The sequence below is a fragment of the Manis pentadactyla genome, chromosome 16 (genome assembly GCF_030020395.1).
Source record: "Manis pentadactyla isolate mManPen7 chromosome 16, mManPen7.hap1, whole genome shotgun sequence".
Lineage (NCBI taxonomy): Eukaryota > Metazoa > Chordata > Mammalia > Pholidota > Manidae > Manis > Manis pentadactyla.
In genome coordinates this window covers 18,845,840-18,865,530 of record NC_080034.1, presented here as the reverse complement: position 1 = coordinate 18,865,530, position 19,691 = coordinate 18,845,840, and the positions used below count along the sequence as shown (strand labels likewise).

Genomic DNA, 19,691 nt, shown 5'->3' with positions numbered 1-19,691 from the left:
TATATTAATATAAAATTTGGATACATGTTCAGAAACTGTTCTGAATACATTATTTAAACAAGAGAAATGCACGTGGCTCTCACCTCTAGTTGGGAATTATTTAAAAGTTTTGATGAAGTTAAAATTCTTCAATGCTGTACTTTGCTAAACTTTATATTTCTTAATTCTGAGCACTGCTTTTCATAAAAGAAATGTAAAATAGGGATTATAATCTAATAAGGACCCTGTCTTTTAGAGAGACACCAAGAAACATGAGCAGTCCTGATACCTCCCTCAGGTCAACCTCAATGTCCAGGATGCAACCCCAGAACATAGATACCAACTCACCCGCATTCTGTTGCCGACACATGTAGCATTGTATGTTTAGACTGATTATACCCATCCGTGGTTTTACCTTCAGGGTACCATGAGTTTCTTTTTCTTTTTCTGATTTGTTTCTACTAATTTTAAAGCCTTGTCCTTAATATTTAGGTGAAATACCAAATAACAAACCCAGTTAATGAACAGAAATATTTAAGGATTCAGAGCCTCTTTTAATTGCTAGATTTGTATTTAATTAATGTCTTACATATTAGCACAAAAACTAGTCAAGAATGTCTGAATAAACCTCAGTTCACATCATTACTGGAGATCTAAAAGCAATTATATAATGGCTTTTTTATTGTATTTAGGGGAAGACATTCAGCCATTGGTATTAAATGTTTTCTATAAATGTGTTGTATTTTATTGCAGAAACACTTGCCTGTATTGCCAAGGCCTCAGAGCTATTCTCTGCAGACGTGTATGAGGGTGGTAGTTAGATATTTTCAACAGACATAATGTTCATTCAATTCAACGTTATAGAAAAGAGTTTTTAAAGAAGTGAGTTTTCAAGGTGATAGAAAAAAATAGATGGATTCATTCTTATTTTATTGTAATTTAAATCCATTGGTTATTTCAGGAAATGTATATCATTTTTGAAGAATATTTGAACAAAATTTGATTCATCTTGTTTATATAAACATGAAAGAAATTCATGTTTGAGGGTGAAAAATGACTTTTTGAGTCCTACTTTGTCATACACTTAACTGATTTTCTGTGATTTCTAAGCTGTGTGACCTCAGGCAAGTTATCCAAACTTCATGTACCATCCTAACTTAGAAAATGAGGGACTATAACAGCACCTTCATCATGATGTTGTGAGGATGGAGTAAGTTAATATATGTTAAGTGCTTGGGGCAATATGCACTCAATAGATATATAATATTAGTAACATTATTATTATATAATTATAATAATACTATTAATGTAGCTATGGTAACATACTTAGAACTATTGTGACTTATTTTGTAAGTACTATAATGAAGACCAAGAGAAATTATTATCCTAGCTAATGTATATGTTTCCAATTCTACCCCTTCACTCACTGCTTTTATTAACACTCACACCAACACTTACTAAATTTGATAGAAATAGTTGATTGATAAAGTTTCAAAGCAATACATAATAACATTATTTAATTCTCACAATAATTTCTGTGGAGTTATTACTAACCCAGAGATGAGGAGTCTAAAGCATTAAGTAATTGAGTGACTACCTCAGGTTCAAACAGCTAGTGAACAGTAAAACTGAAATCGAAACTGGAGTCCCTCTAAGAATGTGATACAAAGATATCACAAGAAAGAAAACTGCAGACCAATATCTCTTACAAATATAGATGCAAAAATCCTCAACAAATATTGTCAAACTGACTGCAGCAATATCTTAAAAGGATTGTGTACCGTGGACAAGTGGGATTTATCCCAGGAATACAAAACTGGTTTAACTTAATCAACCAGCATAATACATCATAGTAAGAAGCATAAAGGGGGAAAACCCATACATAAGTGTATCAATACACATAGAAAAAATTTGACCCAATACAGCATATTTTCATGATAAAAACACTCAAAGAACTAGGAATGGAAGGGAACTTCCTCAATTTTACAAGTAGCATCTTTGAAAACCCACAGCAAACATCATACTTACTGGTGAAACACTGAAAGTTTTCTCCCTAAGATCAGGAAAAAGACAAGAAGGTTTTTTTAAAGGTCTTAATAAAACAATTCCATTTACAGCAGCAGCAGAAAGAATAAAATGCTTAGGAATGAATTTAACCAAGGCAGTGCAAGTTTTATAGGCTGATAAATATGAAATATTGTCAAAAGTAATTAAAGACTTAAATAAATGGAAAGACATCTCATGTTTATAGACTGGAAGACTTAATATTGTCAAGATGGCAATACTCTGCAAATTGATCTGCAAATTCAATGCAATCTGTACCAAAATTCCAATTGCCATTTCTTCCTTTCTTTTTTTTCCAGAAATGGGCAAGTTGATCCTAAAACTCATATGGAACTGCAAGGGCTCCTGAACAGCCAAAACAATCTTGAAAAACAAAATTCATGGATTCATACTTCTCAGTTTCAAAACACACTATAAAGTTAGAGTAACCAAAACTGTTATATTGGTATAAGGGTAGACTTACAAATTAATGGAATAGAATTGACTGTCCAAAAATGAACCAACACATCAATGGCTAACTGATTTTCAGTGAGGATGCCAAGACCATTCAACGAGAAAAGAAGAGTTTTTTCAATAAATGGTGCTGGTATAACTGGATAACCACGTGAAAAAAAAAAAGGTGTATCTGGACCTCTTTCTCACACCACATATGAAAATTAACTCAAAATAGATCAAAGAACTAAATGTCAGTATAAGATTATAAAAGTCTGAAAAGGAACCATAGGTATAACTCTTCATGATTTTCAATTGACAATGCCTTCTTAAGTATGGTGACACCAAAAACAAAATAACAAAAGAAAACATAGATAAATTGGACTTCATAAAAATTAGACTTTTTTCATAAAAGGACACTATCAACAGTGAGAAAATACATTCCACAGAAAGGAGAAATAATTGGCAAATTGTGTATCTGATTATGGTCTAGTAACTAGAATATATTTTTTAAAAATAGTTGCAAGTCAACAATAAAAATACATGAGAAATTATTTTTAAATAGGTAAAAAATGTGATTGGACATTTCTCCAAAGAAGATACACAAATGGCCAAGCAAGTACGTGAAAGGATGTTAATGAAAGCATCATTAGTTATTAGAGGAATGTCATCAAACCCATAGTAGAATACTGCTTAATACCCAACAGGATAGCTATAATCAAGAGAAAAAAAATGTGGAAAATAACAAGTATTGAAAAGAATATAGAGAAATTAGGAAATTTATACATTGATAGCTGTAATGTAGAAAAGTGTAGCCACTGTGGAAAACAGTTTGAAATTCTTCAAAAAGCTAAATATATAATTACCATATGAAGCAGTAATTCCACTTCTAGGTATATACTTAGTAGACCCAAAAACCTGCACATAAGTGTTCATAATAGCATTATTTTTAATAGCCAAAAAATGAAAACAACCTCCAAATCCATCAATTGTTGAATGGATAAATAAAATGTGGAATATCCATACAATGGAACATTATTCAGCCATAAAACAAAATACTGATAAATGGAACAACATGGATGAACCTTGACAATATTATCCTAAATGAAAGAAGTCAGAAAAAAAGCCCACCTATTCTATAATATCATTTATAGGAATTTTCCAGAATAGTTAAATCCGGTTGCCAACATGTGGGAGAAGAAATGAATGGGAAGGTACGGGGTTTTTTTATGGGGTACAAGGCAAGATCAGGTACAAGGCAAGGATGTCCCCTCTCACCACACCTTTTCAACATTGCAATGCACAGCCTTGCTAATGCAGTTAGGCAAGACAAGGAAATAGAAATGTATACAGATTGGGAGGGAAGAAATTAAACTGTCACTGTTCACAGATGACATGATTGTCTATGTTGAAAATCCAACAACAACAACAAAATATCCTTTTGGAGTTACTAAGATATTATGGCACAGTTGCAGGATATAAGGTTAATATACCAAAGTCAATTGCTTTACTAGATAGACCGGCAATGAACAAATGGAGTTTGAAATTAAAAATCTAATACAATTTACATTAACATTCACAAAATGAAATAAGTATAAATCTAACTAATTATGTATGAAGTTTATATAAGGAAAACTACAAAACTGATGAATGAAATCAGAGAACTAAATAAATAGATGTTCCATGTTCATGGATAGGAAGATTTAGTAACATCAAGATTATCAATTCTACCAATTTAATCCGTAGATGCATGGCAATCCTAATTAAAATCCCAGCAAGTTATTTTTTGGATATTGAAGAAGTGAATCTAAAATTTCTATGGAAAGACTAAGTATAGCCAACGCAATATTGAAGTAGAACACCAAAGCTGGAGGACTGACACTACCTGACTAAGACTTACTATAAAGCTATAGTAATCAAAGCAATATGGTATTGGTAAAAGTAGAGACAGAGGCATGGGATAGAAAGAATGCCCAGAGATAGATCCCCATAAATATAGTCAACTGATCATTAATAATGGAGAAAAGATAGTATAATGGAGCAAAGACAGTCCCTTCAACAAATGATGTTGGAATAACTGTACACTCATATGTAAAAAAAAAAAATGGATCTAGCCAAAGGCCTTCCATCCCTCACAAAAATTAACTCAAAAATCTACCACAGACCGAATATAAAATGTAGACCAATAAATCTTCTAGAAAATAACATAGCAGAAAATCTAGAGGACCTTGGGTATGTCTATGACTTTTTAGTTACAACACCAAAGACATGACCCATAAAATATATAATTGATGGATTAGATTAAAATTAATTAGTTCTGCTCTGTAAAAGACAATGTCAAGAATATAAGAAGGCAAGACACAATCTGGGAGGAAATATTTACAAAGGACATTTCTAACAAAGGACTATTATCCAAAATATATAAAGAATACTTAAAACTCAACAATAAGAAAATACACAATCAGATTTTTAAAAAATGAACAAAAGACCTTACCAGACATCACACCAAAGAAGATATACAGATGGCAAAAAGCATATGAAAAGATGCTACAAACCATATACCATAACGGGAATGCAAATTAAAACAATGAGATACCACTATACACCTAACAGAACAGCCAAATTCCAGAACACTGATAATACACAATGCTATATATATGATCCAGCAACTGTGCTGCTTGTTATTGAAAAGAATTGAAAACATACGTCCACACAAACCCTTGCACTCGGATGTTTGTATGCAACTTTATTCAAAAGTGCCAGAACTGGGAAGTAGCCAAGATGTCCTTCAGTAGACAAATGGATAAATAAAAAGTGGTGCATCCAGACAACCGGATATTATTCAGTGCTAAAAAGAGAAATGTACTATCAAGCCATGAACTAATTGGAAGAAACTTAAATGCATATTCCTAAGTGAAAAAAAACAATATGAAAAGACTACATAGACTATGATTCCAACTGTATCACATTCTGAAAAATACAAAACTATGGAGAACTTAAAAAGATCAGTGGATTCCAGAGTTAGAGAGGAGGAAAGGATGCATTTGCAGAACTTTCTAGGTGTACACCTAAGGGTATTTGCTTTACTGAATCAAACTATTTGCATACTCCTCTATGCTTCTAAAAAACTGAGTAAGAGAAGAAGAGTCTCTCTACACTCAGCATGGAATATGAACAGAGCAGGAGGTTCATGTATTGTTGAATGAAAGAACCATGAGAGGAAAATGTCAGACCTGATAATGCAGGATAGGAGGCAAGAAGAACAGAGAGAAACTTACCTGGAATAAGACATCCTTAAAAGAGGAAGAGGGGTAAAAGGATGGGGGGAAAAAAGTAAGTTTTGTAGTAATTTGGGACAAGTGACTTTGAATTGTTAATGTCTGAATCTTTTAGGACATGAGGTTATTTCATTTTCAGTAACCGGTTCAAGAGTTACTCCTAATAATAAGTCATCAGAAGTTCCTTTCTCCCTTAATTGCTGAAAAAAGGGCCATATTCATAAGAAAATGTGATTTTTGGAGCTTTGAGATATCAGACAACTTCCTGCAAAACTAATGCATTTCGGGGGGGAATATGTAAGCTCCGTGGTCAATACTGAGAGTGCTTAGACTAGCTTTATTCTCATTCTGAAAGAAAAGAAGAAAAACAACTTCATTTCAAATACCAGAAAGTTAACAATGGGACACCTCTCTGTTCCTTTCTTCAATTTATTCTTCAAAAATATATGGAGTAACAATGATACTTCAAACATACTATTACTGTGTAGTCGGTCTTCCACAGGCAAATAATAAAACAAGATGCCTATGTTCAACTTGATGTGTATTCAAACTGTTTTAATATGCAGCTCCCCTCGGTCCCCACAACACTACCTTTCTTCTGACAACAGGATCAGTATACTCATCTCCTAGCAGTCTTACCTTCAGTCTCACCTTTCTCTATTCCATTCTCCACCTCACCGCCAGAGATGAAACGCCCGGACTTGCTCACCTCACCTTGCCTATGTCTATACCCTCCACGTTTTTCTCCTGCTTCCAAGTCTTCATGAGATGCTGTTTTCCATCCTTAACCATTTAGTAATCTCTTCCTTTTCTTCAAGGGGTCAGCTCAAGAGCGAATGCTCCCATAGTGGAGCCATCCAGTTAAGGTTTCTCAAGGCTAAATTAGATGTTCTTTCCTATTCTTGTGACACTCCGTGCATCTCTTTATCCTAGAAACTCACAGAGTGCTTCTATAATCATAGCACTCCTCATTCACCAGTCCACTGTATCTTACTGACATGCCCCAGCTCTTAACCCCTGAGCATACAGGAGGTACTCAAAAGTATTTCTTGAAATGGATCCACAACATTATTATAGGATCTCTCATCAGGAGTAAGAATGCGAAATCTGAGACAATACATACAACCTGTGATCTCTGATAACATGACTACAACCACTGAGAGATTTTTGAGATTTATTTTCCCCTTTCTCATTTTTAATGTATTCAGGTTAGTGGGAGAGCAAAAATAAAAGTGACAGACAAAAATTTAAGCTGGGTAGTTAAAATGAATTACATGGACTACTGTGAGCTACATTTATTTATTTTTTAAATATTAATACTTGAAAGAGTAATTGATACATTTAGCAAATAATATTCACACCAGGAGATCATACAGTTTTAAATTTTATTCAACAAACATTTTCAGATTACTTTCTCTATACCAGACACTATTCTAAAAATATCAATTCATTTAATTCTTATAACAACCTTAAGAGGTCATCACCAGACAAATCTGGAACTTTCTTTACTGTCTTGTGATACTGGGCTGATTCTTTTTCCTTACATCCAACAGAAATACTTTGAATTGAAGAGCATAATAATGTCTGTAGAACTAAAAATTCTTTTTAAATGTTCTAAAAGGCATCAAAAGATCAAAGGCAGGAGATCACATCAAAATGAACACTGCAATATTTATCATCTCTAAATATGCTTGCAAAAGATAAAACAAAAATGTAACTTGAAGATTTGAGTGGAATTTTTGTATGGCATTTGAGTACCATATATTTAAAACAAATCACCTGATAAATCATGGACAGGAGGAAGTGGAGTACTTGTAGGCCCAAGATAAATCCAGGCTTGTCACAACATAGAACAGATCAGGACAAAATCTTGAAAATATTCTCCTTTCTCCGTATTTACTCTTATAGTAAAGTGTAATGAATAATTGCAGGTAGAAGACTTAAAAAGAGCAGATTGAAGTGTAGACAAGTTGAAGTGCCCCAAAATGAAAGCTAATGACACTGAGTTCTTAGGAAATAGCATACCAGGTCTGTGTTTATGGATTGTCAATGACAAGGAATTTACCCACCTTAATGAATATGGATTGCAACTGAAGTTGCAACAAGCTTTCCAATTTTGAAAAGACTAGTGCATAGAAGAGGAAAACGCAGACATTATTAGTAAATCAGAGGAACACATTATACCACAGGATAAAGTTAGCAGATGTGTTTCAATGAACGTGAATGAAGCCACAGAAACCTGCCTGTCAAATGTAATAATTACAAGAGGTCTGGGGAAATGGCTAACACTTTGGCAAATAGTGTCAGCATTTAAGAAAACCTGGCTAAACCACAAATGAACAAAATTAAATTAATATGTGCATGTATCATCTGGGGATCCTACTTACATGTCGCTGACCTTTTTGACCACCGGTTTCTAAAATGGCCTTTCGGATTCTTCACTCTCGCTTCACTCTGCTTGCTTTCCATCCTAGCATTTAGCGCTTCCTAATATTTTTCTTACGCGTTTCTTAGTTGGCTTGTTTCCTCTCTAACTTCACTAGAAAGTAAAATGCATGAAAACAGAAACCTTGTTTAACTTGCATCACTAAGAATGAAACTGGAACAGTAAGTAAATATTTGTCAAAAAATGAAATACCTATTTATTCTCTTCTCTTAAATATGAATTTGATGAGTGCAGATTGGATAAAACACAACAGTATTTCTTGTGAAAATGGTATCTGTAGAATAATAGAAGCTCTAAGCTGGGATCAGAAGAACTGGATGGTTTTGCCATAGATGAGTTACTTAACCTTTGGTATATCATTTAATCTCTGCAGGAACAGTTTCCTCATTTGTTAAATGGGGCTAATAACCAACCTTACAAGGGGTTTAAAATAATGCGTTTGAAAGAATTGTATAACCCCTAAATTATAAAACAAATGTGGAGAATTATGATTGGGAGTGGGGTCAGACAGGTTGACTAACAAATGTTCAATGTGAACCTGTGTCCTATGACTTTTGAAAGAATAGTTAGATATAAACATTAGTTGCATTGAAATAATAGTATATATTTTGTACTGGCAAGACCCAGACAAGATTATTGTATTTCCATCTAGTTGTATAGTATGTGAGATATTGACAAAGTCTATTGTCAATATGCTTATTGACAATAAAAGGAACAGTTTTCTAACCTTTACAGCAGCCTCATGATGGTGGAGAGAGTGAATTGGGGTGGTCTCATCCAAAGTAGATAGGAACACATCAATCATATTATCAGAAGGCTTCTAATATGAAACTGAAATTCAAATTAGATGGTTGTACGGATCATAGTCCCATGTCCAAGATGATAATCAAATGTAATATTCCTATCATGGTTATTGAGAATGAAAGGATCCTGAACTCACATTCTGACAAATCCCAAAATACTATTCTTAAAGACAAAAATCAATTCCTTAGAGAATGGCAGGTGACATCAGTCCTGAGTCAGTGAGAAGAAGGCCCAGTGGGGTGTGGTTTTCACCAGAGACAGCATTTCTGCTTATTCCATTATATCCTACTGAGAATCCGTTGAGTGCTGTTTGGCATGTCACTGTTTCCTTTGCTTGACAACATTACCCATGAACACTTTTATGACCCAGGTGTCCTTCAAGGATTTGTGGCTGTATTTCTGATGACACTTGCTGTTGGAAGCACAAATTCCAGCTAAATATATCCTGCAATTCAAAAACGATCTCATTCCCCAGTTTGGAGGAGGGGGAAAGGAAGAGATGCCTTAAAGATTCAGCAGGCGCTAAGTTGGCAAAGCCAAACAAATGTGAACATATTTGCCTGAAACGACTTTTGCACAGTCCTGCTTAAGGGGCCCAGTGGCCCCTCCTCATTACTTTTATATTTATCTTGCAAAAATAATAATACATCAACAAATCGCATGTTAACCTTGTGTTGACACGCTCTTCATGTCCACAGACCTACACGTGTCTGTGTATGGCTTATAGAAACTGCACAGGAGAAATGCAGGAAAAAAAAAAGTAGAAAGGAGGGAAATTTAACCCACAAAACAGGTTAAAATAATTTTCATTACTTTTTTCCCCCCCTCTTTAGCTTCAGCTCCCCCTCCGCGCGGGAGGAGGCTGTGGGCTGCGGACTCAGTGCTGGAATGAGGAGTAATTGAGCCCGAGCCGAGCCGAGGTAGCTCTCTCCTCTCGGTGTCATTGCTGCAGCCGCCGGTGCCCGGTCCCTAGGTCCTCGGCCGCCTCTCCTCCCGGTGCACATCGCCTGCCAAGACAGCAAAGCCGCCGCAGAAGTTGCTGGGCGTAAATAAGACTCCGGAGGCATTGGCTCCGTAACTTTTCACGTCATTTTCTGCTTCGGAGCCCCTCGCGCCCGCCGGCTTGGCAGTTCGCACGGCACATCACCAGTGCTCATGGGGCAGGGGAGGAGCGGCCTGCAGCGCTGAGCGGAACCGGACCGGGGCCCGTGATGTCCGGCACCAAGCTGGACGACTCCCCTCCTTGTCGCAACTGGTCATCTGCCTCGGAGCTGAATGAAACTCAAGAGCCCTTTTTCAACCCCACCGACTATGACGACGAGGAATTCCTGCGGTACCTGTGGAGGGAGTACCTGCACCCGAAAGAATATGAGTGGGTCCTCATCGCCGGGTACATCATCGTGTTCGTGGTGGCTCTCGTCGGCAACGTCCTGGGTGAGTCTGGTCCCGGGCAGCCCTCCAGGGCGCTGTCACGTCCCCCTCCGCCCCCCGGCTGGCAAGGGCCCCGAAGACCCCTCCCTCCCCCTGGGAGGCAAACAAAGAGGTCGCTGCTCTCGGGGTGGGGTTTTCTATTAAAAAAAAAAAAGTTTTCTGATTTTTACGAACCAGGAGCAAGCCCTTGGAACGGCGGCTCCTTTTTCTGCAGGGAGCGGTGGGGAACGCGTTTCCTTTGCGAGCACCTAGGTTACCAGCGGCCGCAGGGGGTGGGAGCGGGGGGGAGGGGGGGAGGGGGCGACGGGGCATCTCCAGGTACATCTTGTTAGTGTGGGGAAATTAGTCATCCTTTTGTGTAAAGTAGCTGTGTTTTTCCGGGGATTTCGGGAGAGGTGAAGCTGGCAGAATGCAACTCTGCGCCCTTTAGGAGCAAGCTCTCTCGGGCTGCTGAAGTCACAGAGGATTTGGGAGCTAGGTAGGGTGCCCTTTGTCGAGGAGGTTTCAGCCCTGTCTGGAGGTGGAAATGAAATGGTAGGGAGCGGAGACAGGCAAAGCAAGGAGGTGCAGTCACGCTCTGATGCTGAATTAAACAGGAACCGAGAGGGGAGCAAGCAAGAAGGAGGGGCATCTGAGAAAAGTACCCAAGAGATGGCAATCATTCATCCATCCATCCATTCATTCATTCATCCACTCGACCAGTATTTTTTTTTTTCCCCAGAGTATTCCTGTTGCCATGCTAGGGGAATGTTTGTAACTGACTTTTTTTTTTTTTCCTAAGACCAGACCAAGCTTGATGCTAGGCTCTCTCTATGTGTTCCCTGTCTAGGTGTATATGCAAACAGATTTCCCCACCCACTCCCTACCTTTGCACAATTTCTGAGGATTGGGGAGGGGGCTGTAGTGGTGATAGGCTGGCGGTGGTGATGGGGTTTATTAGGGCTGCTGGGAGATCCACTTCAAGAAAAGGAGCTTTGGAAGGGAGGGACAACTTAACCGGAATTGTGAATGGAAGGAGGGTGTACCTTCATGAATGGAGAGTGGGAGGCGTTTCAGAAGCAGAGGGCAGTGTGGAGGGAATCTCTGCTGAAAATGACAGGAGGAGGTGAGAGAAGCTAGAAGATGCTCTTGATTTTCAGTGATTAAAAGGGGAAAAGGTCAGATGAGTGAGGCGAGAGAGACTGGGAAGCTTTGAAGTTTAAAGTAAAGAACGTGTAGCTGCAATGGAGGGTAAGGAGCTTGGGCTTTCAGCACCAGCCTGATTTTTACCTTCTCTCCCCAGGTTGTCAGCCTGGGCAGGGAGCATTGGAAGTGGTGTCTCACCACCCAGCAGGCAAAGTAGTTGGTAGCAGGTGACTGAGGCACTCTGGAGAGAGTGGGTAGAATATGATTTGATAGGAGAGAGAAGAATCTTCTGGGAACTTTAGTTTGTTTTTTCTGTATTATTTTTCAGGCTATTTTCCTTCTGCTTGTTGTTTATATGCAAACCTAAAGGGAATCTTTTGGAGATGTCAACAGGGGGATGAGGACGGAAATACACATCATTAGAGCCCTTTGTTATAAGGATAAATCTGTTAATGACTCTCTTATTTGTCATCTTTTGGTCATCTATCCTTGGGGCTACAACTATTAAGACACATGACTACTAGCATAGCAACATTTTACTGCATTATGCCAACACTTAATGGTAAGTGAACAATTAAGGTGAACATCAGTTGAGTACCTACTGTGTGCCAGATGCCTTCACATACCCTCTTTCACTGAAACCTTAAAGAAATCCACATTTGACAGAAGCAGCAGCAAGATTTAGGGAAAAGAAATGCCTTATTAAGGAAACATGATTCAGATTCAGTTCATTTCTTCTGACCTCAGGTCCAGAACTCTCCCTTGTCTCTATGTCCACTGCTAATAAATTAAAAAGAAGGGTTAATGGTTCTGTTGTTCTCTCCCACAACAAAAATATCCAGGAAGAAGGTTATTGCATTGCAGTAAAAAATTTGACATGTTTTACAGGAATAGCTACAAATCATAACTATTTCCTTTCACTAATTTTATTTCAGGCTTAATTTCTGTGATAAAATCTGCTCCTTTTCAATGTTATTTCATTCAAGCTTTGCACAGACCTGTGATGCATAGTCCTCATATCCTACTTGCATAGTTTAGTGGTGCATATTTACTAGCCTGGGAGTGTTTTAGTCTCAAGAAGAATATACCTCTACAGCAAGGCTGCTTGTTTCATAACGTCAAGGAAAAGAGTACTGTCCACGGTAACAAGTGCTGAAATGGCCAATTCCATTCAGCTTAAAAAACAGAGATTTACTCAAAGCACCGTGCTCTCAAGATAGTGACAGCTGTTTTCCTCAGGATTGAATGACAGTGAAATCCTCTCTGGCTGAACTGAACCCCATTCTTTACTGACATATTCCCTGGAAGCTAATGAGGTTTAAGTCTGACATTTAAACAAATGAGCAGTGTCATTAATCACAGACAACTTCCTGCTTTTTGATGTCACTGTCAAATTTGCAAAATGGATTTGATTGAGAATTGCTTTTTGGCCCCTTTGATATAAGTCATTTTCTGCGGAGAGTTTCAAGACAAGGCATCACATTATTCATGCAAGATAAAGAGGCCACATTAGGTATGAAGGTGAAATACCACAGTGCAGGCAGCAGATGTAATCACTGACCCTTTAGGTTTATTTGCCATTTCACTTTCATGTAACTGACTACTTGGAAAAGCTTAATCTTGTTGAACTTACAAATATACTGTCATCAGTTGTAAGTCCTTTCCCCCACAATGTCCTTTTGTGAAGTGATGTAATAGGATATGCTCTGAGCAGACAGTCTATGTCACACCGTTTCTTCACTTCCACAGTCCCTCTCTCTCATTATATCCCCTTTCTGGTATCAGATGTTTCTTCCCAGAGGTGCAAAGTAGTTTCCTGGAAAAAAAAGGGACAAAAGTCATTCAAAATAAGGCAAAATTACTATATATGGAATTTCATGAGTATATGCATTCTAATAAAAGACACATGCATGTCTAATTATAGAATTTTAAGTCCTAAGAGGAAGGTGGGACAAGGTTCTTTTCAGAAGTGGTGTTTTTCCAGTATCTTCAAAATTATGCCACGTATAACCTATTTTTTATGTCTTGTACTGTAGCCAAGTAGATGCATCCAAGTATTTGACCAGTACATTTTGAGCAATATGATGTTTTGAAAATTAGTGTGTGTGTGTGTGTGTGTTTTGGGGGGAAGGGTCTTGGGGACATTCAAAGGGCTATATTTGATGTTGTTCCCTACTTCTTATTCTTTGAGTTGAAATTAGATGGTGAGACAGGTTCTGTCAGGTCTAAACATTAAACATCTGGAAGAAATGAGCAGTTCTTTGCCTCTCTTACTGCTCCATTCAAAGATATCATGATTTTCACCTGGAATGTTTCTGTTTTCCCTGTTGTTGTCTCCATATGAAACATGAGAACATTCAACAAATGACATCAGTCCAGCTGTGTTTCTTGCTTCTTGTGTGACTATTAGCAAATTATTGAACTCACCAAGTATGATTTTTCCAATTGTAAATTAAGATCAATAATGCCTGCCTTGTAGAAATCTTATGATGATATATAGATATCCTCTAATAAATATATAGAAGAGCACACATACAAATAATGTAAATATGTATATGTATATCTATATACACACACACACACACATATATATATATACACACATTTGCTTTTTCTTTCTCAACACGTAATAGATACTAAATTTCAATTTCTACTCCTTCATTCCCACTATTGAAATTTCTCCCTGATGTGGTTTGCAGCCATCTTCCGCCTCCATGGCCAGTATGTAGCTCTGTGGCTCTTTATGGCCTCTGTGCTAGCCGTTTTCTCAATTAAGTGTTTTCCTAAAAGCTATTAGTAAATTGGAGTTGGCACTCCTTCTTGCTGCCCGCCCACCCACCTATCCCCTAGTAGATGTTTAGTGCCTCCATACTGATTGCTTAACATTGCCTTCCCACCTCTCTGCAAAAGTTGTTCCGAACTATCATAATTTTCTCTCAGTTTAAATTGGCTTGCACTGGGTCCTATTTATTCAGAGTTTTTGAATTGTTGGTTGATTGATCTATCACTATTAGTGTTTTAAATAGCACACACGTGCAGACACACATGCACTGTTAATCTGTTGATTCAATCTAGTAAAGCACTTTGCTCACTAAGGAATATACTCATTAATAGTTAAGCTAAATTGGGTGGGTGGGATGGGAGGAATATCTGCAGTGCGGTTGCTTCTTACAGAGCTAATCTTGCGTCCCATATGCAGAAATGTCAGAGTTGTAAGTTCCCTCTACTCCTAAATCTAAGAGACTTAGGGCTTTTTTTCATAGGGCTTCTCCTAATGCCCATTTCAGTTTGGTGGGTGTTTGTAAACCCACCCTTTCCTACACAGGAAGCGTAAGGAGGTTAGCAATGACACATTACTCATATCTGCCAAACCTGATAGAAGTCATGTATAGTGACTGTAAAAGGTAATATTAGCCATTAAGCTTTAAACTTGAGTGTTTTTAGTTACACAATGCCAAATATGCTTATGTGAATAAGAATTAAACTGATGCCTTCACATTTTTTCTGAAACTCTAACTGCTTAGTTTTACTGGGTAAAATAAATCATGTTTTTGACTTGAACAGCATCTCCATGATAACTTTTTAAAAGGCTATCTCATAGGTAACAGCAACATTTATCATGGCTAGACAATAATTAGAGAACATGTACTACTGATAATTTAAATATAATGGATTCTTTTTATGTTTGAAAAAAAATAGGAGGAAGATAAAAATAGAGAGGCCAAGCCTAACACTCAAATGCAAATACAACATTCCAGGGTTTTTTCCTTGATTTTGTTAGGGCATAAATGTGTATATGTTCATATGAATTTTCGTTATTTCGTATTTTAGGATATATCTGTGAAGGCTCGTGTGTTGCAGCTATATCATCATTTCAAAGTCCCTGAATTGTCACACACCTCCTGAAATTTCAGTGGCATCCATCACTGGTGTTATTTCATTGGTGAAAAAAGATCTTTGTACCTTCTTGTAGCCTTCTGACGTCTCCCACACACTTAGAGATGCTGGTTCTGTTAAGCAGTGGCTCACTGGTAAGTTTCAGGCAATGACATGTGATGGATAAAGCCCAGGATATTCATCTTTTGTTTCTCTTCTCAGTGCAAAGGAAAATAAATACTATTTATTAAACATTATATGCCAGGTCCTGAGTGCTAGGTTCTGCAATGAATATATGGATTTCAGTGAAGCCTCATAACTAACCTACAATGAGGAGGGAGATTAATCTCCTTGCTTTACAACTGAGACAGATTAAGTTCAAAAAGCTACCTTAACTTGTTCCAAAGTTTCATCAGAGAGTAAATAGCAACACTAGGTTTCAGATATAGATTGATCAGGTTCCATGGCCCACCCACCTGTGTTCCATTACCTCGTTGTGTCTCTCTCCCTTGCTTCTACTCCTGAGAAACAGAGGAAAAGAGAGCAGAGATGATGCTTACGTATGCCCTCTGGACAATTTACAGAGTTGTCCTGGCATATTGCCATGCTGCTTCTCTGATAGACTACAGTCTTCAGCCATGAGCATGAGCTCATTTGATAGGCTGATCAAGGTCAGGCGAGGGTTACTTTACCAGAGAAAATCTCAAGGTAGAATAGGTGCTGCCAAAAATGCTTTTGTCTGTTCTGGGGGTGTGTGACTCAGCAGATAAATGTTGGCTAATTGTGGCCAAGGATTATTTTATTATTGAAGGTGCTGTCTTGAGACACAATTTAAGACTGAGGGCCTAAACATTTACTATCTCAGGTAAACTAGAGACTTTTTTTCTTTTTCTTTTCAAACCTACTCATCGACTTCTTTACCTTTTTTTTGCTACTCATTTTACTTCTTTCTTTTTCTGATTTAATTAACATTAACTTTAAACAAAATCACAAGTTCCATTGATTTGACTGAATAGGTCAATCTTTATATCATGTAAGAGTGTTTCTAGAACATAATGGTGTTTTATATATATATATATATAAATGACCTTCAGGCACTGAAATGACCTTTAGGCACTGACAGTGGAACATTTGAGATGCTATTGGATGAAATACATGACATATATGATCCATTTTTTTGAATAACTGACTCCTCTTAGGATTACATTTATTTATTTCAACTTTGTTCTCAATGAAAGATGATCTCTTAACCAACTGAATGGATTGGATATATATTAAAATAGCATTAAATTTCTTGCCAGAACTGTTTTCTCATAAAAAAAAAACTGTTCAGAATAAATATGTACTTTATATTGGGATTTTTATCATTGAGTATTTTCCAGTAATTTGCTTTCAATATTACATGTATATGAACCATGTTTAATATTTATGCAATATTTTACTCTTCAGAGGCTTCTGTTACATATATTTTCCCATTTATTCTTCACAACATTCTTGTGAGGTAGATCTTATTTGTTGAAAAAATTCAAGCACTTAAAGTGATTTAAAATCACTTTAAAAGAAGTTTGAGTACATGAAAATATCAAGGGATCATGTCTTGGCTTGAGAAAAGCTTGCCAGTTTCCTGTACTCCAAGAGGCCGGGATAAGAGCTGCTAACTACCTTTATCTGGCCTTCAGCTATGATATTTTTATGCCTGATTTTGTCAACATTCTGAGTACAGACATATGAACAAATTCACAACCCTGGCAGAAAAAAGAAAATAAACAAAGAATTCCAATGTTTCAATTTAAAATAAGAAATTACTTGTCCTGGGATACTTGAAGTTCTTTCAATCATCATGTAGATGAACATATCTACATGAAGAGCTTTACTGGTGTGAATAGCTAGGCCTTGCCATAGTGACAAATAAACCCTGAATTCTCATTGGCTCAGCCTCATAAGTTCATCTATTTATTTAACATCTAAGGTGGGTTGGAGAGTCTGTTTCATCCAATAGCTCATGGCCCAGGCGTCCTCCGTGTTTTATGTAGCACTTCATCACGTGGACTCTGCGGTAAACAGCCTCCCAAACAGCCTCCAACTCCTCCCCCGGCAGTCACACCCTGGTGTAGACCCTTTCCACGTTGTGCCACAAATGGCTTGGGTAGCCAACAGCATAGAACAGAAGTGATTATACGTCTCTTTCAAGGTTACAGTATAAATTATTGCAGCTTCCGCCTTGGGTTCCCACTCTCCCTTGCTCATGGATTTCTTAGGCTGGAGAAAGTAAGCAGCCTTGTTGAGAGCAGCCCACATGGTGAGAAATTTAAATATTCAGCTGACAACCACAGAGAAAATGTAACCTGCCAACACGTATGATCTGGGATGCAAATGCTTCTGGCCGACTGAGTTTTGAGATGACTGCAACGTTACCCTCCCTTACTAACCCCCCGCCCGCACGACCCCGGTTTAACTGAAGCTTAATGACAGACTCTGAAACATGAACTGTCTTGCTAAACTCCTTGCAGATGCCTGACTATTTAGAAGCTCTGAGATAATAAATGTTGTTTTAACTTTCAAACTTTGGGATAAGTTGTTATGCAGCCTTTAAAGTTGTCATGGTAGGAGAGGAGTGAACTGGAAAAAAATACTGGCTCTGAACTACCTCTGCCAAATGCAACCCACGTCAGTCACGTCCATAATCATTTGGCCAAAACCAATCACACTGGATCAACCTAAGTGCAAGTGCCTCTGGAAAGTGCGAGGGAACACTGTCTCTGTCACAGAAACTGTACGATGGTTACAAGTGTTTTTACTTTGCACAGACTCAGAACAAAGGCATTTAGAGGACTAAGTACTGAATGGCATCAGGCTAAGATAAGCTGATAGACTTCAGCACTTCACATTCTGGATCTCTGCCCATAGGAGTAACGTATAATATTGCACCAGTTACTATGCTAAGAATCTGGGGAATGAAGATAGTAGAAACCAAGGAACCTACACTCCAGTTGAAGAGACAGACATATTAACAGATAATCTCAATGTAACGTGACAACTGCTCTGATAGATGGGTTACAGGATGTAGTGGAAACATATAAGCGGGACACTTAGTTCCATTTGGGGGATTAGAGAAAGATACAGGAGATGGCACCTAAACTGAGTTTTAATGCATTAATTTAAGTTACAGAGGGGAAGAAAATTGGGTAAGGATGTTTTGAGCAGAGGAAATAACATGAGCAAAATCAAAGAGGCGTGAAATAGCATGGGCCATGGAAAGAATGTTAAGCACCTGGGTGACTCCAGTGTTAGGTGGGGATGAGGAGAGTCTAAGCATGAAGCCGGAGCATTAGATACAGGTTGGGTTACGAAAGGCCTTGTGTGCCACACTGAAGATCTCGGATGGCTTCGACTCAGCTGTGTAAAGGGAACCCTTAGAAGATTTTAAGGAGCGTGCCACCATGGTTTGCATTTCTCATGAGACAATTCTGGGGGCGCCATAAAGAATAAACCCAAAGGGAGAGAGACTTGTGAAAGTTTTCACACTAGGGTTTTTACCCTGTTTGGGGCTGATTTAATCAAACATACTTAAATTTTTAAAAATAGATAATAAAAGATATAGCCAAAATTCTCTGATTACTTCTAGCAGGCTTTCTACAACCTGCTTAAGGAAGGAGAAGAGAAAAGGAGAAAGTGAGAAAATGAATAAGAACAGAAGAAAAGGAAAAAGGAAGAAGCCTAAAATATAGGGAAAACTGTTGCTATTTTTGCTTTGCTGAATACTTAAATTTGAGAAGTAATTTCTCTTCAAAATAATTTTTCATATTTTTTTCCTAAAATATGTACTTAGGAATCTTGCATGTCATAGCTCTATTAAAATTTTTCCTATGAAATACTGGAATATTTTTTAACTAAAATCATTTTTGTAAAAATTTATTTTTGGAATTTTTATGGGTCACTATGCTCCTAGCCATTTAAGTCATTTTGGCCTTTAAGTCATTTTGGGGCCTCCCACTGAAACCCAAAAGATGAAAAACTTGAGATCTAAAGAAAATATTTTATATTTTCCAATTAAATACCCCATTTTTTTTACTCAAAACTACTTGCAACTTTCTAAGTATGTTTATGTGAAAAAATTTTCTTCAGTGACGTTTTTATTGTTCAAATAATTAATGAAAATATTACATTGACCTCAAATCAGCCCTTAGAGAATTATAGGGAACATTTCTATAGAAATTGACATGGTAACACTTCAAAATTTCTAAAACTGGTTTGTG

At 37.5% G+C, this 19,691-nt stretch overlaps 1 protein-coding gene across 1 annotated transcript in view; it reads left to right on the top strand.

The window, feature by feature from the left end:
• The first annotated feature begins 9,870 nt into the window (after positions 1-9,870).
• The window catches only part of HCRTR2 (hypocretin receptor 2), a 101,191-nt gene continuing 91,370 nt past the window's right edge, over positions 9,871-19,691 (top strand). Inside the window, exon 1 of the mRNA XM_036916328.2 lies at positions 9,871-10,437. Within this exon, the coding sequence (XP_036772223.1) occupies positions 10,215-10,437 (223 nt within the window). The 5' untranslated portion in view covers positions 9,871-10,214. The remainder of the gene's footprint in view (positions 10,438-19,691) is intronic.